Source organism: Chanodichthys erythropterus, chromosome 13 (assembly GCF_024489055.1).
Source record: "Chanodichthys erythropterus isolate Z2021 chromosome 13, ASM2448905v1, whole genome shotgun sequence".
Taxonomy (NCBI): domain Eukaryota; kingdom Metazoa; phylum Chordata; class Actinopteri; order Cypriniformes; family Xenocyprididae; genus Chanodichthys; species Chanodichthys erythropterus.
In genome coordinates this window covers 28,323,219-28,351,174 of record NC_090233.1, presented here as the reverse complement: position 1 = coordinate 28,351,174, position 27,956 = coordinate 28,323,219, and the positions used below count along the sequence as shown (strand labels likewise).

Here is a 27,956-nt window from a genome sequence, read left to right as displayed (position 1 = left end):
TCACTCAGCTGCCTCTTTGCTCTGAAAAAAAAAAAGTACACAATTAAAAAATATGTATAAATATACACTGCCCTCCAAAAGTTTGGAAACACCCCTGGCAAAGTTTGCGGTTTTGGACGATATCAGCATAAATCCTTATCATCTTTTGGTGTAAATACATTAAAGTAACTTGACATTATCATTGAAGACCAGCAATAATAATTTTCATTTTGATTACATAATAATACATGTACACAATATATACATGTCAAAGTCAGACATGCCCCTTTACCAGCTGTGTGATGCCTGGTTACTGGTTTAAACTCGGCCCAGGTTTGTAAAAGATTTTGGGGTCAGCACACCTTAATAGCTTCAATAATTGATTGCCAAGTACGTTTAGAATACAATGAACCAATCAGAACCCAGTTTAGGTCAATAGCTGCTAATGGTGGATATTTTGATGAATCGAAAATTTCATTTTTTTTCTATGTATAAACTGTTTATGTAATGAAATATGTTTTTGTAGTTTGTGTTGTCCCTTATCAGTGCAAAATTATCACAAATTAAAAAGGATTCATGCCAATATTGTCCAAAAACCCACTTTTCTAGGGTGTTTCCAAACTTTTGGAGGGCAGTGTAATATGGAGCAATTAACGGTAAAATAAAACCTTTAAAGTTTGAGTATGTGTGAAAATTCATTTGGGAAAAATGACCTTTCCAGCATCACGACTCTTGGCTCTGAGCTTGTTGACCTGAGACTCAGCAATGTCAGCACGCTCCTCAGCCTCTTCCAGCTCATGCTGCACCTTCCTCAACTTGGACAGGTGAGTGTTTGCTTGTTCCTCCTGCAAAGTCACATACGATTATACCAGGAACTTAATATAATTGTTCACAAGGTGTTTATAGTTCTCAAATGAGGTACTCACAGCTTCTTCAGCCTGTCTCTTGTAAGCCTTGACCTTCAGCTGAAGCTTGTCAACCAAATCCTGCAGTCTGTTGAGGTTCTTCTTATCCTCCTCAGTCTGCAGATAATGAACATGGATCAGACTAGAAAATAATCAGATTAATGGGACCAGAATTTTACTACACATTTTTTTGTACCTGGTAGGTGAGCTCCTTGACTCTCCTCTCATATTTGCGGACACCTTTAACAGCATCAGCTCCACGTCTCTGCTCTGCCTCGACTTCAGCCTCAAGCTCACGGACCTACAGTAAGTGGGAGATATCATTAAACTAATAACTACATATTATTAAACTAAACTACACTCCACTAAAATGTTTAGAGATGTTTAGTCACTTCACACTGTCCACATCAAGACTATGAACATCAAAATTAAGACGAGCATCAGAATAAAGGCAGTCTTACTCTTGACTCCAACTTCTGGAGTTGTTTCTTTCCTCCCTTCATGGCCAGATTCTCAGCCTCATCCAGACGGTGCTGCAGATCCTTCACTGTCACCTCCAGATTCTTCTTCATCCTCTCAAGGTGAGAACTGGTGTCCTGCTCCTTCTTCAGCTCTTCTGCCATCATTGCAGCCTTTCGCATGAACACAGAAATTGATTGGATCAAGTTTTTCAAGTATTCAAGCATCTTTTGAAACATTTGTCAGCTACTGTTGCTCACATCAGTGATGGCCTTCTTGGCCTTCTCCTCTGCATTTCTGGCTTCCTGTACAGTGTCATCAACTTCACTCTGGATCTGAACAAGGTCAGCCTCAAGCTTCTTCTTGGTGTTCAGGAGACTTGTGTTCTACAAAATGGAAAGCAACATTTTGAACATTTTAAATGATTTTCTTAATTTCCTTAATTTCATTATAAAACAAAGTGCACGTACCTGAGAGTGCAGCAGCCCAACACGCTCACTGGCGTCCACCAGCTCTTGTTCAGCCACTTTGCGGCTTCTCTCTGTCTGCTCTAGAGCAGCTCTCAACTCCTCAATCTCAGATTGCATCAGAGTGTTTCTTCGCTCCACCATGGCCACCTGCTCCTTCATGTCTTCCTGTCCTCTCACAGCATCATCAAGGTGCAGTTGGGCATCCTGAACATAAACAATAACTTTAGAATAAGCTTTCAGTGTGCTTTCTGGTGACCTTAACCTAACAAAAGTTAGATTATACAAACATACTAATGCACCCCAAAGCCAAAAAGAAGTCACATACCTTGAGTTGTCCCTGAACGTTCCTGAGCTGTTTCTGGGCCTCAGCAGCCTGGCGATTGGCATGGCTCAGCTGAACCTCCATCTCATTAAGGTCTCCCTCCATCTTCTTCTTGATTCTCAGAGCATCATTCCTGCTCCTAACTTCAGAGTCCAGAGTGCCCTGCATGGATTCAATGACTCTCTGGCTGTTCCTCTTGATCTGCTCCATCTCCTCATCCTTCTCTGCAAGCTTCCTGTCAATCTCTCCCTTGACCTGGTTTAGCTCAAGCTGGACACGAAGAATCTTGGACTCCTCATGCTCCAGGGTGCCCTATGAAAAATAAAACAACTTTTAATATCATAATGGAAATATGCATTAACAACACAGTAAAATGGTTCTAGCAAGAATTCCATACTGATCTTCAGATACTCACTTCAGCCTCCTCCAGGGCGGTCTGAATCTCTGCCTTCTCAGTCTCCACTGCCTTCTTGGCCTTTTCCAGCTCATGGATGCTCTTACCAGTCTCACCTAACTGCTCTGTCAGATCTGAAATCTCCTCTATAGAAAGAAACAATATAATCTGTAACCATAATCATATGCATTTTTACTTTTTAATTCTCAAATTAGAAAAAAAAAAAAAAACTGTTGTAATTATAACGGTTTCTTTCTTACGCTGAAGATTCTTGTTCTCTCTCTTGAGGGTCTCCAGCTGGTCCAGACTCTCCTCATAGGAGTTCTTCATCTTGAACAGTTCAGTACTGAGTGAACGAGCCTCTTTCTGGGCACCTTCCAGCTCTGCCTGACCTTCCTCATATTTCTGCTTCCATTCTGCCAGGACCTTTGGTGGAGATATTTCAGGAACAATTTGCTTATAACTTGTTAACAAAGTCCATTCTAGCTATACTTTACAAAGAGAATGTCATATAATGAGTCAAATTGTTTACCTTGTCAAAGTTCCTCTGCTTCTTGTCAAGGTTAGCAGCCAAACCATTGGCTCTCTCCACATCAATCATGAGGTCCTCCACCTCAGCCTGGAGTCTCTGTTTGGTCTTCTCAAGAGATGCACATTTGGAGTTCACTGCCTCAATTTGTTCCTCTGCCTCTTGCAGACGCTGAGCAAGCTTTTTTCTGTTAAGTAATACACATTATTTTGAATTCTAATCTATAAAATAGCTGTGAAAATTGGGAATATTATGCAATTAAATTACATACTTGGACTCTTCAAGCTCCTCAGTGCGTTGAATGGCATCAGTTTCATATTTGGTTCTCCACTGAGCAACCTCGCTGTTGGCCTTTGACATTCCCCGCTGCAGCTCAGCCTTTGCCTCCTGCTCTTCCTCAAACTGCTCACGGAGCAGGTCACAGTCATGGCGGGCTGATTGTACAGCATGGGCCAATGCGTTCTTAGCCTAGGAGACAAAGTCACATAATATTAGCTTGTCTACTTTACATTATTTGACAATTAAAGACCTGCCAACCTTGGAAAACATTTTTGAGTATCAGTGGGACTGGATGGGACAATTTTGACTGTTAATTTTTTTTATTTTATTTTGACCCAATTTAAAAATTTCACTACACCTGCTCAAAAGCATTTTTTAATTCATGATTAATATTGCATTGCATAATGTGTGCTTATACAAACTGACAACCACAAGTGAATCGCATTCAATAATTTAAATTTACATACTATGACTAACCTGACAGTCGAGTCATTTATACAGGTTTTGTAATGAAAACTAGTCTAAAATTAAGAAACCCTAAGAAAACAGTAAAAACATTGAGTTTACATGTGATTCATTTAAAATACTTAATTTATTATTCCAATATCCAAATATGATACTAAATCCCACAGAAAAAAAACTGGTTTCTATTTGTAACATGCTGTCTTTTAATTTGATCATTGCACATTATAAACAAGACAAACATTTGCTGAATAAAGGTTATACAAAGGCCAATACAAACATATTTATAGAAAACAGTTGACAATGAATAGACAGGACCAATAGGAGCGAAACATATTGAGTATTCAAGAATATCAAGTAGAAGTTAGTCCGACATGCTACATGCTATGCAATTCAGTGGTTTGATAAAGAACATATTTCAATAATCAGGTATCTCCTCTTTGTATTTCAGCAAAACTGAAGGAAATGTAAAAAGTGTTGCAACCGCCCCCACTCTCCCCTAACTAAAGGGTCCGTCATTTAACGAATCTTAAAAATACAGATGGATAATTCTAAATGTTTTCTGACAGAAAAATAACACAAGCAAGAACAAATTTTAAACCAAGCACGGCAATTTTCATTTTACAATGATCTTCGCTCTCTCTGTGTGTGCGAGCGTTTGTGTATGAGAGAACTCCTTTTACAGTCTATGCAGAACTCGCGCAGCACTGAGACAACAGTAGTTTTAAATTCGTAACTAATATGCTAGATTTCATACAAAATAAGTAGGCTATGTAACATAATTAGGTACTTTAGTTAGTATTAACACAATAACGCAACACATGTAGGCTACATTTCTGAACACTGAGAATAAATAAATAAACACCTGTTTCTCCAGACTCGCGCTTGTCAGTCATCCACAATCATAGCATTTTCATAATCACTAAGCCATAGCCTATAGTGATTTCAAATTTATTTAGGTTTGTTGTTCAACATTACTTGAGCATTTTACCTTGAGGATTTATAAGTAGCTACCGTGACAACTGTTCTCGCTTGAGAATTCAGTCACTGTCAGACGGCGGGAGATGAAGGGGGATCGAGCGGGATTTAGTTTTGCTGTCTCTTTTTAAAACCCTCCTATTCTTTGGGGTCTATTTGACCCCATGCAATGTTTAACACCTCTAAAAATATGACTGGCATCTTTTTTTTTTTTGCTTTTTTTTTTTTTTGCTTTATATTTAATGACTTTTTATCATTTAATGATCTGTATGAAACATATTAGAAATATAAAAATTTTACACATTTGTTTTGGATAATACTGAGGTCATTATAAAATGCAATTTTATAATCTACAAGCAACTTTCATCTGCTTTAGGTCCCTAACCTATCATAACAATACCTGTAGTAATGCGAGAAACGCTGTCATCAGTGGGGGGAATCATAATTCTTATGGTCCTGCTCCCCACTTGAATGATATAGGGTAAAGCCATGGCAGTTGCCGGTTCTCTGCAGTGGTTCATTGTCTCAGAAACCCTCTGTGACGACCAGGGCGGGCGAGAGCCGTGAGGGAACGGCGCGAGGCCGGTGGCGCGAGTGTTAATGAGCATCACCTGGGAGGCGCACCAGCCTTGATTCTCTCACGGAGGAGCTCCGGGAGCATAAAAGGAGGAGCGACTACAGTGAAGGACGAGAGAGGACCAGACCTGGACTTTATTTTATGTTTTATTATGTTTGTGTGGCCGGCAGACGTTCGCGAGGGTCTGCCGGCATTACTTTCGTTTTGTTCTTTGTTTATTTTGATGCTCATTAACACTCGCGCCACCGGCCTCGCGCCGTTCCCTCACGGCTCTCGCCCGCCCTGGTCGCCACACCCTCATTAGATGAACTTCTTGTTAAAAGTTTGCTGCGGTGGTGTTGTTGTTTTATTTAAAGAGCTATTTGAGTAGTCAATGAAGAAACATAAAGTACCTGACACATGAACCTTTGTAAATAAAATCATATTCTGGAGGTTTTTAATTACTGGAGTCAAATTGTCCCTAGTGGGGAAAAAAATGTTAAATGTTACTAGATTTGAAGGTAATAGGAGGGTTGATAGGTGTTTCGCATTTGTCAGTCATCCCCTCTTGCTATTTGGGGAAATAAACCCAGCGCTATGATTCGTTGAACTCTTTCTTTTGCTGGATTTGAGTACTATGTGTGCACAAAGCCATGTTTTGTTTTTTTATAGTACAGAGAGGCAATTCGTACCAGCTTCGCAAAATGCTGGCAGGTATGCAATTATGTGTATTTTTTAATTATGCTATATTACCTTAATCTCCTCTTCAATCTGCCTCTTAAGCTCCTCAATTTGCTGAGTGAAAGCTTGTTTGCCTCTGGTGAGCTGAGAAACCAGAGCTTCCTTCTCCTCCAGCTGACGGCCAAACTCACCTAATCAAATTTTCACCATGTCAGTTCAGTTCAAAATAAACCATTTAATAATATAAGAAAAGCATTTGCTACAAATTTGGCTGGGGAAATAGTTTACATCATCATATTTTATGAATACATAATAAATGAGCATTGAGAATGAGGTCAAAGGATCATATGAATATGTGACATGGATGATGATTTACTTATAATTGTATCTGCATTTGTTAGTGGAGGAAATTAAATGCTGTATTATTTTGTTTGATATTTTTGAGATATTGTGCTATTATTTACCATTTTCAGTTTGAAGTCTTGCTCTTTGAGCGCTGAGGTCATTCATCTGGCGAATGTTCTCATCATTCTTGGACTTAATTTCACTAAGTTGGTCCTCAAGTGTGCGGCACATCTTCTCAAGATTAGCCTGTAAACACAAATATCATTGGATTCTTAAGAATCTTAACCACATTTATTATATTTCCTTTTTGAACAATTTTTGAAACAATTCCCAACCTTTGCTTTGGCAACTGCTTCCATGTTGCTGGAAAGATCATCAATCTCCATTTTGTATTCACTCTTCTCCTTCTCAAGCTTCTGTTTGACACGCTGCAGGTTGTCGATTTGCTCTCCCAGCTCGGCCACACTGTCTGCCTGCTTCTTGCGTAGGGCAGCAGCTGTAGCTTCATGCTGGAGGGTGGACTCTTCAAGATCACGACGCAGCTTCTGGAATTCAGCTTCACGCTTCTTATTCATCTCGATCTGAGCAGCAGTGGCTCCTCCAGCCTCCTCAAGCCTCTCACTGATCTCCTCAAGTTCCCTGGAGAGATCAGCTCTCTGCTTCTCAACCTTGGCACGAGCAGCACGCTCAGCCTCGATCTCTTCCTCCAGTTCCTCAATGCGAGCCTGTGGTGGAAAGTAGTTCATTACATTTTTAGTGATCTGTATTTGATTATTAATGATCATAATGTTTGAAAAAAAAGTCTCAAAATACCTGAAGCTCCTTGATCTTCTTTTGGAGTTGAGCACCCAGAGATTGTTCATCTTCTATCTTGCTGAGCAGCTGGCTTGTTTCAAAGTCTTTCCTGTGGGTGTTCAACAAGAAGTAGTTTGTAAAAAAAATAAAATAAAAAAAATAACACATCAATAAAAGTTTCCAATGTTTTCAAAGATTTCATGTTTTAATTACTTTTTTATTTTCTCCTCAGATTGCTGCTTGTCATTCTCCAGGTCCATGATGGACTCTTGGGCTAATTTCAGGTCTCCTTCAAGCTTTCTCTTGGCTCTCTCCAGGTCCATGCGGAGCTTCTTCTCTTGTTCAAGGGAACCCTCAAGCTACAGGATAATGATATATAAAATATGTTCACAGCAAAATCATAGTTAACTTGATGAATTAATAACATGTTTACATAATCGACTCACATCATCAACTTGCTGCTCAAGTTTTGTCTTGGATTTGGTCAGGGTGTTGACTTTGTCCTCCTCGGCCTGGAGATCATCCAGTGTCTGCTGATGTGCCTCTTGGAGGGCTTTCTTCTCCTTCGTAAGCTTGGCAATACTCTCATCCTGAGCTGCCATTTCCTCAGTCAAGTTCTTGACCTGTGTCATTTTTTTGTTTCAAGTGAGCTTATTTTTAACTATTCATATCATCACTTAATATAATCATATAAGACAGAGATTAAGTTTAATAATGAACCAACTTAATCTCTAACCTTATTCTCAGTGGCATGTTTCTCCTTCTCCACTTTAGCCAAGGTGAGCTCCAGGTCATCAATGTCTTTCTTCAGCTCAGAGCACTCATCCTCCAGTTTCCTCTTCTTGGCTGTCAGTTCAGCATTGATTTCTTCCTCATCCTCCAGCCTCTCAGTTGTCTCTTTGAGTTTAGCTTCAAGCTGGATTTTGCTCTTGATCAGACCCTCACACCTCTCCTCAGCATCTGAGAGATTCTCAGATTCCTGTTAAGAAAATAGATTGCTATGTCATTGGAAACGTCTCGGTTACGTATGTAACCCTCGTTCCCTGAAGGAGGGAACGGAGACGTACGTCAGTAGTGACCGACGAATTGGGATATCGCTTAGAGAGCCCTATCATCTTCGTGTAAACTAAAACAAGCCAATGGAATTGGCGTGCGATATTTGCATAATGCGCACCGCCCCCGACAGGTGTATATAAATAGGAAGCAGATGCAATCGCACTCTGTTTTTCGCTGAGGAGACAACTGGTGTCCGCACTACAGCGAGGGTACAGAAACTGTGGCGACGGGACGTACGTCTCCGTTCCCTCCTTCAGGGAACGAGGGTTACATACGTAACCGAGACCTTCCCCTTTCAGTCGGTCACGTTCGACGTACGTCAGTAGTGACCGACGAATTGGGATCCCAACTAAAGCGCCACAGTTACGAAACCCCTTCCAGTGCCCAGCACAAGCTCAGCCGCCCATGGCACCGGCTGGCGGTGAAGGGGGCGAGCTTACACCGAGAGAGTCTACTGCTGTCTAACCACTACCCACTAAGTAAACTAGACACACTGGGGAAGCGAACCCGTAAGGGACGCTGCGGAAACCACTACCTACCCAATGAGGGAGGAGTTTACGTGGGAATACACACATGGACTGGCCCGGGGGGGCAGTACGCATATGGAGTCCCTGGGATGGCTCCACCTGGTTAGGGGGAGACTCATCTGACAGGTGACAGCAGAGCTGGCTCTGCTAAGGGAAAGACACGGACTCGGCCCGTAGGGAGTTTCAAACCGTGGAAAATACACATATGGGACCGCTCACGTAGAGGGGTCACGACATATGGGCCCCAGCCAACAGACAGCGTCAGCGACGGATGTAGGCCTGGCATCAGACACTCCGCAATGTCCGAGCCGAAGGGGGAGGCGGAGGAACTCGACAGGGTTCGCCAAGCGGGGAACACGACTGGAGTGAAGTATGCACGTATCCGGCCAGTGGCGGGAATTGCATTGCAAGCCGACACTTAGAGTGGGTACAACACGTCTACCGACTAGTGGATGCGAGTACACGCGAGGATACCGGCTCTACACGTAGGCTATAAAACCTAGCGAACGTGTTAGGTGTCGCCCAGCCCGCAGCTCTACAGATATCTGTCAGCGAGGCGCCCTGAGCCAGCGCCCAGGAAGAGGCCACCCCTCTGGTGGAGTGGGCTCTCAACCCGAGCGGGCAAGGCACGCCCTGGGATTCGTACGCCAAGGCGATGGCATCCACTATCCAGTGGGCCATCCTCTGCTTGGAGACAGCCTTTCCCTTCTGCTGGCCTCCGTAACAGATGAAGAGCTGATCTGAGGTCCTAAAGCTTCGCGTTCTGTCCACGTAAACGCGCAGAGCGCGGACGGGACAGAGCAAAGCTAGGGCTGGGTCTGCCTCCTCCGAGGGCAGCGCTTGCAGGTTCACTACCTGATCTCTGAAGGGAGTGGTAGGAACCTTGGGCACGTATCCAGGCCGGGGTCTCAGGATGACGTGAGAAGCACCGGGCCCGAATTCTAGGCACGTTTCGTCGACCGAAAATGCATGCAGATCCCCTACCCTCTTCAGGGAAGCCAATGCAACCAGAAGAACCGTCTTAAGAGACATTAGTTTCGGGTCGACTGATTGCAAAGGTTCGAAGGGATGACCCCGGAGAGCTGTGAGAACCAGGGTCAAATCCCAAGAGGGTACGGAGGAAGGGCGAGGAGGATTCAGTCTCCTGGCCCCCTCAGGAATCTGACGATCAGATCGTGTTTCCCCAGGGACTTACCCTCAACTGCATGGTGATGTGCGGCAATGGCGGCAACATACACCTTGAGGGTGGAGGGAGACAGCCTTCGCTCCAACCCATCTTGCAGAAAGGAAAGCACGGATCCGACCGAACATGACCGGGGGTCCTCTCGGCGAGAGGCGCACCATTCGACGAACAGGTTCCACTTCAGCGCGTAGAGATTCCTAGTAGAAGGAGCTCTAGCGGAAGTGATGGTGTCTACGACCGCTTGCGGGAGATCACTCAGAACCTCCGCATCCCGTCCAGGGACCACACGTGGAGGTTCCACAGATCGGGAGGCGGGTGCCACAGGGTGCCCCGTCTCTGAGTCAGGGTGTCCTTCCTCAGAGGAATCGGCCAGGGAGGTGCTGTCACGAGGAGAATGAGGTCTGAGAATCAGGTCCGAGTGGGCCAGTACGGAGCCACTAACAGAACCTGCTCCCCGTCCTCCCTGACCTTGCACATGAATAGTGCGAGAAGGCTCACTGGGGGAAGCGCATGTTTGCGCAGACCCGGGGGCCAGCTGTGTGCCAGGGCATCCGTGCCGAGCGTGCCGCCGGTCAGGGAATAAAACCACTGGCGGAGGGCAGTTTCCGGGGAGGCAAGCAGGACTACCTGGGCCTCGCCGAACCGCTGCCAAATCAGCTGGACCGCCTGGGGGTGGAGCCGCCACTCGCCCGCAAGTAGATGCTGCCGTGACAGCTCGTCGGCTGCACGGTTGAGCACACCTGAGACACGAGTGGCCCGAAGGGACCTCAGATCCTTCTGACTCCACAACAAGAGATGGCGGGCGAGTTGCAACATGCGACGGAAGCGTAGACCACCTTGACGGTAGGTGTACGCAACGGCCGCAATGCTTAGTGAGCGGACTAGAACGTGCTTGCCTGACAACAGCTCCTTGAAGCGGGCCAGCGCAAGACGGACCGCTAGCAACTCGAGGCAATTGGTATGCCAATGCAGCTGAGGCCCCGTCCAAAGACCTGTCACTGCATGCCCGTTGTACGTGGCCCCCATCCCGTGGCAGAGACATCTGTGGAGACCACAGCGTGCCTGGACACTCGTTCGAGGGGTACTCCGGCCCACAGGAACGAAGGGTCCAACCACCGGACAAGGGTGCGACGGCAGCTCGGTGTCACGGGGACACGGAGCGTGCCGCACTGCCACGCCCATCTCGGGACCCGGCCGCGGAGCCAGTGTTGAAGCGGTCTCATATGAAGCAATCCGAGCGGCGTTACCGCGGCTGCAGATGCCATATGCCCCAGGAGCCTCTGAAAATCTTTCAGTGGAGCCGCTGTCCTGCACTTGAGCGAGCTCAGGCAGTTCAACACCGACTGGACGCGCACCTCGGTGAGACACGCAGTCCGTGCGACCGAGTCTAGCTCGAGACCGAAACAAGAGATCCTCTACCCGGGGGCGAGTTTGCTCTTGTCCCAGTTGACCTGAAGACCCAACCGGTTGGGAGCTACAACCATGTCGGGTAGGACTTTGTACTGACATGCCCGACCCTCGAACGCAGACCAACCTAGGAAGGGTCTGCGTCGAGGCAGAATCGAGACATGAAAGTATGCGTCCTTCAGGTCTATTGCTGCAAACCAATCCTGGGGACGGTCCAGGATTGGCCGTAGCCCACCGCCCTTTTACGGTACAATGAAGTAGGGGCTGTAAAACCCCGACTTCATATCGGCTGGAGGGACCGGCTTGATTGTACCCTTCGCCAGGAGGACAGCAATCTCCACCCGGAGAACAGGAGCACTGTCCAACGACACCGGAGTGAAGTGGACAGCCCTGAAGACCGGGGGACGCCGGGCGAACTGAATCGCATAGCCGAGTCTGATAGTACGAATGAGCCAACTGGACAGGCTGGGGAGCGTGCTCCACGCTTCCAGACACTGAGCCAGCGGGACCAAAGGCACCACAGACGCACCGGGGGTGGGGCAGCAAGGCAGAGAGAGACCCGACTCGGACGGCTTGAGGGCGGCCCGGAGTGGGGTCGGACTCTGCGAGGCAGCAGTGTGCATGGGAGACGGCGCACGGGACGCGGTCTGCACCAACACACTGCCACCTGCTGGCGAATGGGGAGGGAGCTGACAGCAGCGAGGCGGAGCCTGGCACACTGGCAGACACCCCTTGTTGTGACCTGGAGTTTGAGGAAACTGCTCTTTTTGTGGCAAAGTGGGTACCGCTGGACTCCGGAGAGCCAGCGGCGGTAGATGGACAGCCGCCACAAAATCCCCCCCGGCCCTCCTCCGGGGGTGGGAGAGCAGATGGAATACTCTCCCAAAGGGCAGGAACCTTCCGCTCCAGGTCGCCCGTCTCAGGGCCGAGTTTTCCCCGACCGCTTGCCACCTGGCTGGCAGAGACGGGCTGGGCACCACGTCCGCGCCCGGCACCCTGCTGTTTGGCTGGTGTAGGCTGCTGCTTTGCCAACTTAGCAGGGGCGGAGGAAGACGCAGGCGGGCGCCCTCGGCGACGAGCGGGCTGAGGCTGAGCCACGGGCGGCTGGGTGGAGGCAGCAGCGGACCGCCGTGGCATGACATGTCTGATAGCCTCAGCCTGCTTCTGTGCAGCGGAGGACTGTTGGGCACAGTTCTCCGCCGCGTCGCCGAAAAGGCCGACCGGAGACACGGGGGAATCCAGGAACCGATGTTTGTCGGTCTCCCTCATGTCTGCCAAGGTCAGCCAGAGGTGGCGTTGCTGGGCTACCAAAGTAGACATCGCCTGGCCAACAGAACGCGCTGTCACCTTCGTTGCCCGGAGGGCAAGGTCAGTGGCAGCGCGCAGCTCCCCAAGCAGCTGTTGGTCAGGACCTTCCTGGGGCATCTGCGACAGCGCTTTTGCCTGATAGACCTGCAAAAGGGCCATCGCGTGCAGGGCAGAGGCAGCCTGCCCACAGGCACTGTAAGCTTTCTCAGTCAGACCGGCTGAGAGTTCACAGGCCTGGGACGGGAGACGCGGCTCACCGCGCCAGCCAGCGGCCGTTGGACACAACTGCGTCGCAACAGACCGCTCGACTGGCGGGATCTTCGCGTACCCCCTGGCTAGCCCGCCGTCCAGGGAGGTGAAGGCAGACGAGTGACCAGGCCCTGTACGTGCCCCATGCGGAGCTTGCCAAGACCTGGTCACCTCATCGTGTACTTCCGGGAAGAAAGGCATTGGGGCGGGACGCTGGATTTGACCAGCGCGACCCCCCGCCAAGTACCAATCGTCCAACCGAGATGGGCCGGGACAGGGTGGAGGGTTCCACTCAAGCCCGACGCACAAGGCGGCCCGGGAGAGCACAGCCGTGAGCTCGGGATCCGACTCGGGCAACGCTACCGTCCCGGGCGGCAGCGCGTCCGAATCCTCCCCCGAGGACTCAGGCTCACCTTCCGATGCAGCGATCGACATCCGATCCGCCGCCAGCACACCAAAGGTAACGGCTGGACAGTCCGTAGAGGGCCCAGCGGAAACCAACGGTGGCACGATGGGTTGCGGTGCTGATGAGGCGGCAGGGGCCCGAGGAGCGTTTCCGCTCGGCGGGGAAGCCCTGACCGTAATCCTCCGGTCACCCTTCCTATACAGCGCCGTACCGTCATTCCGGTTCCCGGGGCCGGAAAACGGTCGTACGCGGCATAGGAGAGGGGACCCCCGCTTCCTGAGACTTCAGGAAGGAGAGTCTCGACCTCAGCATCGCGATAGTCATGTTCCCGCAATGGGAACATGAACCATCCACAAAAGCTGCTTCAGCGTGCAGAATGCCCAAACACGAGATGCAACGATTGTGCCCATCAGCAGGGACCAGGGAACGACCGCACCCATTAACGCACAGACGAAATGACATACTGTCAGGGTTCGTCTGTAAAGCTCTTTTAGAAGGGGAAGTCAACTCACTCGTGCTGAAGCACCCAGGGAGCGACGCGATGTGTCAGGTACACCACTCCCTGACACACCGAGGAACCGGCCCAAATCGCTACACACGCACACACTCTTTGTGTTGCTGTGAAAACAGCAGTTTTCGAGCTTATAGCTCAGCTCCTCGGAGACTCGCGACCTCGCTGAACGTGCCCTTTCACCAGCACTGAAAGCTAGCTGTAAATCCTCTTCTGAGGCAATGTTTTAGAATAAAACAAACGAAGAAAGGAGTCTTCTAAAACAGGACACCAGTGAATGGCTCCGAAGCAAAAGACAGAGTGCGATTGCATCTGCTTCCTATTTATATACACCTGTCGGGGGCGGTGCGCATTATGCAAATATCGCACGCCAATTCCATTGGCTTGTTTTAGTTTACACGAAGATGATAGGGCTCTCTAAGCGATATCCCAATTCGTTGGTCACTACTGACGTACGTCGAACGTGACCGACTGAAAGGGAACCACATTGCTCATTTTAATGCAGCCAAACTTTGGTTAATTCAAGTAAAAATACCCACAGATGCTACTTGCAGCTGCAGATCATTTTTCTCTTGCAGCAGTGCTACCATCTTCTCTTCAAGCTCCTTCTTTTTGGCTTCAGACTTGGCAAGATCTTCTTTGCATTTTGCAAAGTCCTCCTTCATGGTTGCCAGCTCCTTCTCAGTCTCGGCACTCTTCAGAAGAGGCTTAATCTTGTAATAAACCTTCATCCATGGCCAGTGTTTGACATTCATGAATGAGCGGATGTTGTATTGGATGGTGTAAATGGACTCCCTGTGAATAATTTATCATTAAATGGCATAATCATGGCATAAGCGCTGTCATCATTGATGTCATCTTTTTTTTTTTTTTCATGACAATACTCACCTTCTTTCCATCATCTTCACAAACTCCCTCCTCATCAGGAATCCACGGCAGGCAGCCTGAGTCATTGTGACCAGAGCAGCCAGTTTCTCATCACGCATCTCCTCAAGAGTACCCAGAAGACCAGCTTTGAAGAACACCTGAATTAATGAAAAACAGTTAATAAAACAATATTGATTTACCTGTATAGAATGATCATGCTGAATCTTTGAAATTTGTAAAGCTGAATGTAAACCTTTGTGTGTCCAAATCTGTACTGGTCATGATCAATGTCGATGGATCCCAGGAGTTTCTCACAGGCCTTCTTGTTATCAATAAACTGTCCCTCTGGGATAACACTGGCATTCAGCACCTTGTATCTGTGGAGGATTTGAAGATTTAACAAAATGCTTCATATCTTCTAATAAAGACCATTAGTGTGGTCCCATTTACCTCTGCTTGAAGTCACCATAGAGGATTCTGCTGGGGAAGCCCTTTCTGCAGATTCTGATACCCTCCAGTACACCGTTACACCTCAGCTGGTGGATAACCAGGAAGTTCTCCATGAGACCTATAATGATTAGTTTACATCATGAGCTTGGTAAATTAATATTTTCATTATTATATACATTAAATAATGTATTAATATGAGAATATCTGTGAGCCCATTATAACATTACCTGGAGTCTTGGACTCATTGGGAATCAGACAGCGCACAAAGTGAGGGTGAGTACTCCTCAAGTTGGTCATGAGCTTGCCCAAGTTTTCCTGTTTTATCATGAAAAGGTTCACCTTTCTTAGTTACATTCTTTCAGTTGTTGATGTATTATTTTTCTGACATAGAGTCAAGCAAGCTCATGTCAGTCACTGCTTAAGTCCTTTCAATTGCAACATTATTCATATTTGGTGTATAACAAAGACATACTCTGAACTGAGAAGACACAGTCTGCATGGAGCCACCCTTCTTCTTGCCTCCCTTCTTTCCGCCACCACTCTCTATTCAGATAAAAAGATAAAATAACACATATAATGTAATAACAAGAAAAGAGTGCAAAACTGAATCAAAGGTTGGTTAAAATTATGTACATAATCATGTTAACACTTCAGTTTTTGTTTTACCCTCAACAACAGGTGGGTAGAGAGTAGCCAGCAGTTTGACAGAAGACTTCTGGTACAGCTGCACAACAGATTCATTCAGTGGATCCTTGTTCTTGTCCAACCAGCCAGCAATGTTGTAGTCCACAGTTCCGGCATAGTGAACCAGGGAGAAGTGAGCTTCAGCCTTGCCTTTGGCAGGCTTTGGTTTCTGGAAAGCATTGTTTTTGCCAAGATGCTGATCATACAGCTTGTTCTTGAAGGAAGTGTCTGTAGCCTTCGGGAACATGCACTCCTCTTCAAGGATGGAGAAGATACCCATGGGCTGTTTATAAAAGAATGTTGTTTATTACCAAAAATTATCAGATTTTGAGAATAGATATTGAAAATAAACAAATTCATAAACCATTAAAAACCTTCTCAATGAGCTCAATGCAAGCAGCCAAGTCCATGCCGAAGTCAATGAACTCCCAAACAATGCCCTCCTTCTTGTATTCCTCTTGTTCCAGCACAAACATGTGGTGGTTGAAAAACTGTTGCAGTTTCTCATTGGTGAAGTTGATGCACAGCTGCTCCATGCTGTTGAACTGGAGGAAGAAACAACCATTTACTACTGAATATCACTCAATGTGCCATCAAAAAGGAGATACAATTCTTACATCAAAGATCTCAAAGCCAGCAATATCCAGCACACCAATGAAGAAATTTCTTTGTTGTTTTGTGTCCAACATCTGGTTGATACGAATGACCATCCACAAGAACATCCTCTCATAGACAGATTTGGCCAAGGCGTTAACAGAGTTGTACACCTGTAAGTTGAATAGAGTTTATATTTTATTAAAAACTTCTGCTTCTGAAATAATTAGCCAGATTTTAAGGTTGTACTATTTTACTGTACCTGTGGCACGGTCTGGCCTTTGGTCACAAACTCATTTCCGACCTTGACTCTGGGGTAGCACAAAGCCTTCAGCATATCAGCAGAGTTCAGACCCAGAAGGTAGGCAACTTTGTCAGCCTCTGCAAATAAAAAAATCCATCCATTTTCTTGGCTTACTACAATCACTATTTTCTTTGTGAAAATAGAAATAAGAGATCTCTCAGTTGGCACAGCATGTTATGAAACAATGTAGTACAATTTAGTCTCACCCTCTGTGCCGTCAGGCTCAGCCTGCTCCTCACGCTGCTTCTGCTTGAACTTCATGTTACCATGATGAAGCACAGCTCCAGTGAACTTATAGATGCCCATTTTCTCCTCACCACTAAAGCCCAGAATGTCAATAGCAGTCTGAAAATTACAGAAAAGAATGAGTCCTAGGATGTGCCATATTTATATAGAATATGTCAGCATTCAAACAGCAATGACTCACATCAGTAGCATCCAGCTCCTCTTTATCATTAATGCTGGCCACTGTGATCTGACCCTGACTGCACATGGGGAAGTCATAGGGGTTGGTGGTGATGAGCGTCATTTCTGTAAAATTCACAGATTTTTTTTTTTTTTTAAAGAGTATCATACAATATTATCCAGCCTTTAGCATTAAATGAAATATGTGCACCTACCAATCAGCTCAGGCTTATGGTTGGTCATCATCTGGTAGAAGATGTGGTAGCCTCTCTCATCTGGAAGCTGGAATGTCACTCTAGACTTCTCCAGCAGATCTGTTGAAAGAATGTACTTGAGTCACAATCATCTGAAGAGTGACAAAGACAAATGTACAGGATGGATCAAAGAAAACAAGTCCACCTACATGTCTCAATGTCAGCACTAGCCAGTTTTCCAGATGTACCGAAGTGAATTCTGATGAATTTACCCTGTTTAAACAAAATAGCATCATACATAAATAATCTCTTTGTAAAAACTTTGTATAGAAAAATCAAACACAACTGACCAAATTTACTGTAAATAAAAAGTGGTTAACTTACAAAACGAGAGGAGTTGTCATTTCTCACAGTCTTGGCATTACCATAAGCCTCAAGCAGAGGGTTGGCAGCAATGATCTGGTCCTCAAGAGAGCCCTGTGATGTTTGAAGGGTTTTCAGTAATTGTATATTTCATGTCTAAACACTGTTTGCAGGCATTTCACAAATTCACATATCATATCGCTTGTGAGAAGTGTACTTCATCTTTCAAAATAATATATATGACATCCCATACAGTACCTTCATTTTGCTGGAGCTCTCTTTCTTCTTGTCACCACCACCTGATACTGCAACTGTGGCAAAGTACTGGATGACACGTTTGGTGTTCACAGTCTTTCCAGCACCAGATTCTCCACTGGTTTATGAGAGATTAGAAAACAGAAGATTAAAAGACATTTAGACTTTTCAAAGTAAGTTTAGAAGTTCATTCTTAAACTTTATTTTGTAAACATCTCCATATAGATTCACTATATTATACTTTCAATTTTTGTCATGGTCTGAGATTAAATGAAAATACTTACGTAATCAGGACAGACTGGTTTTCTCTATCTGTTGATTGTAATGTGTAAAATATCCAGTAAATACTTATTATATTAACAGCATCATCTAATTCACCTTCATGAATTCTATAGAATTCAATGCCATAATGTCTTACCAGTCAGCATGAACTGATAGGCGTTGTCAGAGACAGAGAAGATGTGGGGTGGGGCCTCCATACGCTTTTTGCCTCTGTAGGCAGCCACCACTTCTGCATCATACACTGGGAGCCACTTGTAGGGGTTCACAGTCGCACAGAAGAGCCCAGAGTAGGTCTGAAAGAGCAATGGTCAGATTTCTACAACAGACAATATTAAATTAAATGCATTTTTATGTTGTTTCAGAACCTACGTAGATCATCCATGCAGCATAACGCTCTTTGAGGTTATACAGCACAGAGGCTTCATTGAGATGGGTCATCATGGCCATGTCCTCAATCTTGTCAAACTTGGGAGGATTCATTGGGTGGACATCTTCCTCCTTAGCAACTCTCTCCTAGAAATTTGATAAATTAGATATAAAAGAAAACAATGTAATAATTTATTTAATGAGCATCTACATGAAATGAAAATTAAAACTCACCTCCTTAGTGTCAAGCAATTCAACTGTGACTTTGCCACCATCTTTGCTCTTGATTGTTGCCTTGAGGTACAACTCTTTGGCATCAGCCACATAGCAGGCAGTCTTGGCATCAAATGGTTTGCTCTGAGCCTCGATTCTCTCCTTCTCAGGCTTACGAAGGTAAATGGCAGCCTTGCCATAAATGGCCATCTCCGCGTCCGTACTCATGGTGGCGGCTCACTTCTGGAATTTAAAGATGAGGAGAAATAAATTACTCCTATAATTACGATAACCTACAGACAGTATATCCAAAAACAATATCAATAATTTTTTATTTTATTTTTTGCAGTGTGGGGGGGGTGGGAAGTAACGAGAATTTAATTTTAAATGTTAATTTCAATGGCTAAAAGGTTGATCTTTACAAAAAAAAAACAAAAAAAAAACCATTTTATTAATGTTACATATGACTGTAATGATTTCTGAATATCTGAACTATTTTTTAATGTTATATTCTATACAGCTATAGTCTTGTTGTATTTACAGACATTAACATCAATCACCTTTCCAATCTCCCACAGTACTGATGAATTCCCTGCACCCTGTAATATGAAGAAATTGAAAATAATTAATTGTGAATAAAGATTTATTATAAACTTTTAGCAACATATGTCTTAAAGATGAACATGAATTGCATTGCAAGGATATTTCCATTTGAAATATGTTTTCTATGTAAAATTTCTACAGTAATATTCTGTAGAAAGTCATGCTATGGTTCTCTCTATTAAACTAATATAATCACTGCGTACTCCCTGCAAAGAAATGAATGCCCTCACCACAAGCGTTGGCTGGTCTTCTGAATGCAAAGGTCTCCCCTCCTGCCCCTGGTTTTTATACTGCATTTGCTTTGCTAGCAATGCAAAAGTTAAATATGGCTAACACCAAATATGGCTATTTGAGTCAGTGTAAGTTAAGGAATCGATCAGATAAACCATTTGGTGTTTGCCAAAATGGAAACAGCAAAGGTGTAAATAAATAATTACCTCTTTAAGGTATTGTGATAATTTGATCTTAGAATTCTTTAAAGAAAAAAAAAACATCACTAACCTCTAGCAGAATATTTACCAACAGTTGTTGTGTACAATTGTACAAGTTTTTAATTTCAAGTAAAACAATTGATGAGGCAATACATACATATTGGCTTTAGAAATTGTGCACTGAAGGCTTAAAAATCATGTTTGTTTCTTTCTTTCTTTCTTTTTTAATAGAACATGTCTGGCACATATGGCACATAAAACAGAAGTAACATGTCTAGTCTTTTTTTAGGCTTGCTGGATCATAAATTTCTTGTCATGTATTATAGTTATGTGTTGCTTCATCGACACTGGTCTATGTGTAAAGTTCCTTATGTAAAATGTTTTTTATTTTTTTATTCAAAGATTATTAATGACTACACATCATTTTTTAACTATTTCAAGAGCTAAACAGTTAAATAAATTATATATTAGCATATGGAATGAAAGAAATACAAGGTTATTAAATCACTATTAATTTTACTAGCTATTAATTTTACACATTATTATATGAAATAATTTGCAATATTATGCGATACCAATTCTGGAAGATGTAATACATTTGCTGTACTAAATGGTTATTTATTTATTTATTTATTTAAACATTTGTTTCTTAGATCTAATATTGACATGCTGACTTTGAGGGGCACACTTTCTATTTTTGTATATTTTTATATGTATATTTTATTGCTTTGTTCGGATGGTTTGCATTCCATTGATAAGAGCATTCATGGATCAGCTTTCCTGGTCTGACTCATATACAAAAAATAATCTTCAAGCTACATAGCTAGCTACTCAGTCATTTGCACAAGTATAACTGTATGCTTGTTTTTGACACTATTAATCATATAGATTTAAAAATGTACAATATAGTTTAATATTCATGATGAAAAGGGATTCAATATAGGCCTATTTGCTGTTTTCATTAATATTCATAATTATACACTGATTGCATTTAATGCCTACAAAATCTAAAAGTGATAAATTATTTTTATTGTGGGTAGGGTATGCAATTTCGGATATGCAAGATCCCACCCTCCCTTCAGAGCGCTCTCCAAAGCCACGCCTCCAAAACGCATGAACGAGCACTATGGGGGTAGATTTGTAGCTAATCTCCAAATAAATATATTGTGATAAATGTAAGATATTCACAAAAAATAATCATATGTACAAATGTATAGAATGAGATCCACAAATATATGTTAGGAGTTTCACAAAAATTAATTAAATTCACAAATAATTCAACCAATCTGACCAATCGCAGCACACTCTCTCTACAACCAATCATGTTTTGCTTTACAATCGGGCGGGAACAGACTCTGAAAGGAGCTCCGTACTATTCCACCAGGGTTTGATGACTGCAGTAATGAACAAGAGAACGTTTCCTGCACATTATTACGATTCGTCAGAGTTTTCTTAGGGATAGAAAGTTTACCAGTTTGTTAAGCAACCCTGAAAAGGCATAAGCTCTTACAGTTATTATCTGGAGTTAAAAACGGACATCTAGTAGCTATGTACAGTAAAACTTTTCAGTAAAGTTTCAGCCATCATTTGGATGGGGTCCGCTACACAAAAGATTTTTGGAGTGTATTCTTTATATTGCCATCAAGATCAGTAAATCAGGATAAAGACTATGCACAAATTATGATAATTCACAAATCCCCAGCTATAACATGTCTACCTGATGCATGGGGTGCGGCACGGTGCGATGCAGCAAATAGAAGGCATTATAATCATTATAACTAAACGGATTACATTATTTATTAGTGTCCATGTAAATGCAGCTATACTGTCTACAAGCGGCATGGTGCAACATGACGAGTCAGTGGCAGTCCCGTTCTACAGTAGCTATAATACCTTTGTTGTTCCCATAACAGAGAGGACTGTTTCTCTGGCATTTTTAAATGCCGCATAAAATACAATAGTTCAGCTTGGCTTGACACACAGTCTAATGGTCTAACGAAATATACATTTTAAACCTCTTTTGTACTGTGCCATTGTTTAAGAACCCTCTACTTCCTTTCTATGCCAATGCAGGATGAGACCACCCATGATTTTAAAGCAAAACGTGATTGGTTGTAGCGAAATTGTGTGATTGGTCAGCGCAATGTGACCGTTATCTGATTGGCTTGAGTAGACGGTGGGTGGAGTCAACTTATTTGTGGATTTGTCTGCAATTTGCAGTCATGACACTAGAATTGTTTCAGAATCCACAAATTCGTGAGGTGATTCACAAATGCGCAGGAAGAGATCCACAAATGTGTGCAGCGATCCACAAATGCACAGAAAGCAATTTACAAATGTACAGGTGGTGATTCACAAATAAATGCAGGCAGAGTTGAGCTTATGACATAAAAACATATTTGTGAATATGTTTTTTATTAGAAAATCTCATTTTATTTGTGAATTCAATTAATTTTTGTGAAACTCCTCACTCCTGAATCTTCTATTCATTTGTGCATATGATTATTTTGAATACATGTCTGTGCAAGCAGGGTGCGTGGAGGTACTATGGAAGTACATAGGTAGGACAATACCTGCCTGTCAACCTATGTCAAACCCGATTCCAAAAAAGTCGGGACACTGTACAAATTGTGAATAAAAACAGAATGCAAAGATATGGAAGTTTCGAATTTTAAAATTTTACTCAGAATACAACATAGATGACATATCAAATGTTTAAACTGAGAAAATGTATAATTTTAAGGGAAAAATACGTTGATTTTAAATTTCATGGCATCAACACATCTCAAAAAAGTTGGGACAAGGCCATGTTTACCACTGTGTGGCATCACCTCTTCTTTTTATAACAGTCTGCAAACGTCTGGTGACTGAGGAGACAAGTTGCTCAAGTTTAGGAATAGGAATGTTGTCCCATTCTTGTCTAATACAGGCTTCTAGTTGCTCAACTGTCTTAGGTCTTCTTTGTTGCATCTTCCTCTTTATGATGCGCCAAATGTTTTCTATGGGTGAAAGATGTGGACTGCAGGCTGGCCATTTCAGTACCCGGATCCTTCTTCTACGCAGCCATGATGTTGTAATATGTGGTCTGGCATTGTCATGTTGGAAAATGCAAGGTCTTCCCTAAAAGAGACGACATCTGGATGGGAGCATATGTTGTTCTAGAACTTGAATATACCTTTCAGCATTGATGGTGCCTTTCCAGATGTGTAAGCTGCCCATGCCACACGCACTCATGCAACCCCATACCATCAGAGATGCAGGCTTCTGAACTGAGCACTGATAACAACTTGGGTTGTCCTTGTCCTCTTTAGTCCGGATGACATGGCGTCCCAGTTTTCCAAAAAGAACTTCAAATTTTGATTTGTCTGACCACAGAACAGTTTTCCACTTTGCCACAATCCATTTTAAATGAGCCTTGGCCCAGAGAAAACGCCTGTGCTTCTGAATCATGTTTAGATATGGCTTCTTTTTTGACCTATAGAGTTTTAGCCAGCAACAGCGAATGGCACGGTGGATTGTGTTCACCGACAATGTTTTCTGGAAGTATTCCTGAGCCCAGGTTGTGATTTCCATTACAGTAGCATTCCTGTATGTGATGCAGTGCCATCTAAGGGCCCGAAGATCACGGGCATCTAGTATGGTTTTCCGACCTTGACCCTTACGCACAGAGATTATTCCAGATTCTCTGAATCATTGGATGATATTATGCACTATAGATGATGATAACTTCAAACTCTTTGCAATTTTTCTCTGAGAAAACTCCTTTCTGATATTGCTGCACTATTTTTCGCCACAGCATTGGGGGAATTGGTGATCATCTGCCCATCTTGACTTCTGAGAGACACTGCCACTCTGAGAGGCTCTTTTTATACCCAATCATGTTTATACCCAACTAACCTAATAAGTTGTAAATTGGTCCTCCAGCTGTTCCTTATATGTACATTTAACTTTTCCGGCCTCTTATTGCTACCTGTCCCAACTTTTTTTGGAATGTGTAGCTCTTCAAAATGTCTCACTTTCAATATTTTATATGTTATCTATATTCTATTGTGAATAAAATATAAGTTTATGATATTTGTAAATTATTGCATTCCTTTTTTATTCACAATTTGTACAGTGTCCCAACTTTTTTGGAATCGGGTTTGTAGTTCATACAGGGAGTGCAGAATTATTAGGCAAGTTGATTTTCTGATCATATTTTTTTTTCCAAGCACATTTTACCAATTCCAATCCACATCAATCTTAATAACTACTATTAATATTGTTTTTAATCATTTATAAGTGATATTTAATTGTTCATGAAGGCTGGAAATGAAGAATGCCCTATATTCAGGTGTGCAGAATTATTAGGCAGGTTTTCTTTTACAGATAAAATGAGCCAAAAAAGAGATTTAACTCAGACTGAAAAGTCAAAAATTATTAAATACTCATGAGAAGGACGCAATACTAATGTAATACTAGAAATTGCAAAGTTAAAGCATGACCATTGGACAGTGAAATGCTCATTGGGTCAGCGGGGTCATACAAAAACAGCTGGAGAAGAAAAGACACGTTAACTGCAAAATAATTAAGAATTAAGGTAAAGAATTAAGTGTGAAACCATCAGGAACCCTTTAGTCTCCAGCGCCACCATTTCCCAGTACTGAAACCTACCTGGAGTCTTCAGAAGTGTGAGGTGTCAGGATCTCAGAGACTTAGGTTAGGTGAAGAATCCTAAAAAGCGACCTGCTCTTAATAAGAATCACAAGCTGAAGTGTTATAAAGTACATGAAGACTGGGTTTTTATAGGCCTTATAGACAGACAGCTTGAGAGTGACTCTTGAAGGACCAGCACCACATCCTCTTGTACCACTGTTTGAAGAATTTATCTTCCAGAATCTGGCAGTAAGGTGTGGGAGTTCACTTTTAGTCCATCTCTTATCCTGAAATGTCCATCTTGCAGAGATGGACTAAATGATCTTCCAAAACTCACTGCTAGATTCTGGAAGATAAATTCTTCAAACAGTGGTACAAGAGGATGTGGTGCTGGTCCTTCAGGAGTCACTCTCAAGCTGTCTGTCTATAAGGCCTATAAAAACCCAGTCTTCATGTATTTTATAACACTTCAGCTTGTGATTCTTATTAAGAGCGGTTCATTTTTTAGGATTCTTCACCTAACCTAAGTCTCTGAGATCCTGACACCTCACACTTCTGAAGACTCCAGGTAGGTTTCAGTACTGGGAAATGGTGGCGCTGGAGACTAAAGGGTTCCTGATGGTTTCACACTTAATTCTTCACCTTAATTCTTAATTATTTTGCAGTTAACGTGTCTTTTCTTCTCCAGCTGTTTTTGTATGACCCAGCTGACCCAATGAGCATTTCACTGTCCAATGGTCATGCTTTAACTTTGCAATTTCTAGTATTACATTAGTATTGCGTCCTTCTCATGAGTATTTAATAATTTTTTACTTTTATGTCTGAGTTAAATCTCTTTTTTGGCTCATTTTATCTGTAAAAGAAAACCTGCCTAATAATTCTGCACACCTGAATATAGGGCATTCTTCATTTCCAGCCTTCATGAACAATTATATATCACTTATAAATGATTAAAAACAATATTAATAGTAGTTATTAAGATTGATGTGGATTGGAATTGGTAAAATGTGCTTGGAAAAAAAATATGATCAGAAAATCAACTTGCCTAATAATTCTGCACTCCCTGTATATATATACCTATTATTGATTGATATCAGGATGAGAAGAGAGTACTAATATAACAAAAAGTGTTTATGAAAAACATTGCCTACCATACCATTAATTTCATTTAGATAAAAAATAAATAAATAAAATAAATAATATTCCAAGCTTGTTTTCAATTCAATTCAATTAAATTCACATTTATTTGTATAGCACTTTTCACGATACATATCGTTTCACAGCAGCTTTACAGAGAATGCATGTCAACATTACAATTTAAAGAATGCAGTTAGCAAATAATGTAATAATTTAGGCAATTAATTTACAATCACTGTTAGCAGTTTAACTGAAGGTAGAAGCAATGAGCTCCTGGAAAAATGAATGACATATTAACAATAATTAGGATACATTGAAATTTGGGAATGTGCATGTTGATGATTGCGTCTTCTTAAGTCCTCGCAGGAGTTGGCTCCGTCTCTTCATAGGTGTTGGTCATTTGAGGTCTTCTTAAGAGGCTGGATCCAAACTGAAGCTGATGTCCTCTCTAGTCACCTCGGGATGGGTGTCCCGAGGTAAAACAGAAAAGCAAATGGAGAATAATTAGCGTAGCTGCTGTTTATAACATTAAGCAAAGATAGTCATGTGCAATTGATCTGATATGAGATGCATTATGTGAATGCATGGCTAAAGAGATGTGTCTTTAATCTAGATTAAAACTGGGTGAGCGAGTCTGAGCCCCGAACATTATCAGGAAGGCTATTCCAGAGTTTCGGAGCCAAATGTGAAAACGCTCTCCCTCCTTTAGTAGACTTAGCTATCCTAGGTACAACCAGGAGTCCAGAGTTCCCTTTCGATACTTCACTCGTACTGCGTATGGGGAAAAGTCTCCCTTTTTCCCCGTCACTGAAGCCTTTTTTAATAACGCAGTAAAGGGCTATAGAAGTAGGCGTTTCGCCATAGGATTCAGTTCTTTCTCCTTCAGCGACAACTTCTACTTCTCCTCGCTGATCTCCGCCTGAAGCCGAAGAAGCTTGCCGCCTTGAAGCTCTCGCCGCCGTCTGAACAGGCTCCTGCAGCGGACTCAGCTGGACTCACCGGTCTGAGACAGCGCCGACACCCTCGCTGACTGCACGCCATCTTCGAGTCGCCGCCTCCCGCGTCCCGCTCCGGCCGTTTCACAGCGTGTCTCCTGCCGCCATCCGGCGCACTTTCTGAAGGGCTTCTCCGCGGCTTATTGCCACTCTAAAAGAGCACAACAGCCGTTTTCACCGCTCCTGGAGCTTCCGCGGCCCTCACCGCTCTTAAAGAGCCCCCCAATCACCGTTATCACTGCGGCGGCGTTTGTACAAATGCCGCGCCACTCACGTCCTCTGCACGACGACGACGGACACAGCGAGTGCAGATTTGCCCCGAGGACTGGTTCTGCTCGCTGAACCTGAAGGATGCGTATTTTCACATCCGGATAGCCTCCCATCACAGACGATTCTTGAGATTCGCATTCGAGGGGGTGGTGTACCAATATACGGTCCTGCACTTCGGGCTGTCTCTAGCTCCTTGCACTTTCACCAAGTGCATGAACGCGGCGTTTTCCTCTCTGAGACAAATGGGAATCCGGGTTCTAAATTATCTCGACGACTGGCTCATTCTAGCCCGTTCGCGAGCCGAGCTGGAACACCACAGATCCGTGCTCCTCAGCCATTTACAATGTCTGGGTCTCAGGGTCAACTTAGCCAAGAGCTTGCTGTGCCCCAGCCAAAAAATCTAGTTTCTGGGAGCAGTGTTCGACTCAGTCCGTATGACGGCAGTAGTCTCGCCGGAACGCGCTCTGGCGATTCAGCAGCTTGCGGCCTCAGTCAAGAACAAAGCCTATCTCCCTCTGAAGCTTTTCCAGAGGTTATTAGGGTTGATGGCTTCTGCCTCCCCGGTGCTGCAGCTCGGCCTTCTTCGAATGCGGCCTCTTCAGTACTGGTTGAAGTTCCGGGTTCCTCCAGGCGCCTGGCGGCACTGCCGCTTTTGTCTCAAGGTCAATCAGGCCTGTCTTCTGGCCCTGAAAACTTGGTTGAACCCTGCTTGGTTCGGTCTTGGAGTACCCCTGCAGGCAGTCTCACGATGGACGGTGCTCTCAACGGATGCCTCCAACTCGGGTTGGGGCGCTGTGTGCGAAGGCAGACCGGCCTTCGGCTCGTGGACTCACGAGGAGAGCCGTCTACACATCAACTGCCTCGAGATGCTAGCAGTGATGAAAGCCCTTCTATCCTTTCAGGCCCACTTGACAGGACGCCATGTCTTAGTCCAATCAGACAGCATGACAGTGGTGTCATACATTAACCACCAGGGCAGTCTTTCGTCCAGCCGCTTATGCGCTCTGGCAAAACACCTTCTGGAATGGGCTCTGCCGAGACTTCAGTCGCTCAGAGCGACTCATATTCCTGGCAAGACCAATCTGGGTGCAGACATGTTGTCGCGGA

The 27,956-nt window shown here is 43.8% G+C and overlaps 1 protein-coding gene across 1 annotated transcript; it reads right to left on the bottom strand.

Annotated features, from left to right (window-relative positions):
• LOC137035045 (myosin heavy chain, fast skeletal muscle-like) lies at positions 1–19,017 on the bottom strand. Its single transcript, XM_067408290.1, has 39 exons — positions 18,800–19,017; positions 18,569–18,712; positions 18,336–18,492; positions 18,202–18,229; positions 17,921–18,035; positions 17,684–17,776; positions 17,509–17,572; positions 17,321–17,419; positions 17,128–17,231; positions 16,907–17,045; positions 16,659–16,777; positions 16,420–16,569; positions 16,177–16,347; positions 15,785–16,085; positions 15,591–15,661; positions 15,346–15,433; positions 15,119–15,236; positions 14,922–15,045; positions 14,690–14,826; positions 14,341–14,596; positions 7,891–8,133; positions 7,601–7,777; positions 7,368–7,513; positions 7,173–7,263; positions 6,695–7,084; positions 6,479–6,605; positions 6,087–6,205; positions 3,330–3,526; positions 3,062–3,245; positions 2,790–2,955; positions 2,551–2,675; positions 2,139–2,447; positions 1,814–2,017; positions 1,604–1,729; positions 1,346–1,516; positions 1,081–1,185; positions 906–1,001; positions 693–824; positions 1–21 (listed from the first exon to the last, which is right to left on the bottom strand). The coding sequence occupies exons 1-39, from the start codon at positions 19,004–19,006 to the stop codon at positions 1–3; spliced, it is 5,814 nt and encodes a 1,937-aa protein (XP_067264391.1). The 5' UTR covers positions 19,007–19,017.
• Positions 19,018–27,956: the final 8,939 nt, after the last annotated feature.

What these genes read in the sequence shown, in the direction of transcription:
- LOC137035045 (XM_067408290.1), bottom strand. Translation starts at nt 19,006, where the DNA reads ATGAGTACGGACGCGGAGATGGCCATTTATGGCAAGGCTGCCATTTAC. An exon ending in ATGCTGCATGGATGATCTAC is followed by an intron (nt 18,493 to 18,568) that starts GTAGGTTCTGAA and finishes TTGCTCTTTCAG; the next exon opens with ACCTACTCTGGGCTCTTCTG. An exon ending in CTACCCACCTGTTGTTGAGG is followed by an intron (nt 15,662 to 15,784) that starts GTAAAACAAAAA and finishes TTATCTGAATAG; the next exon opens with AGAGTGGTGGCGGAAAGAAG.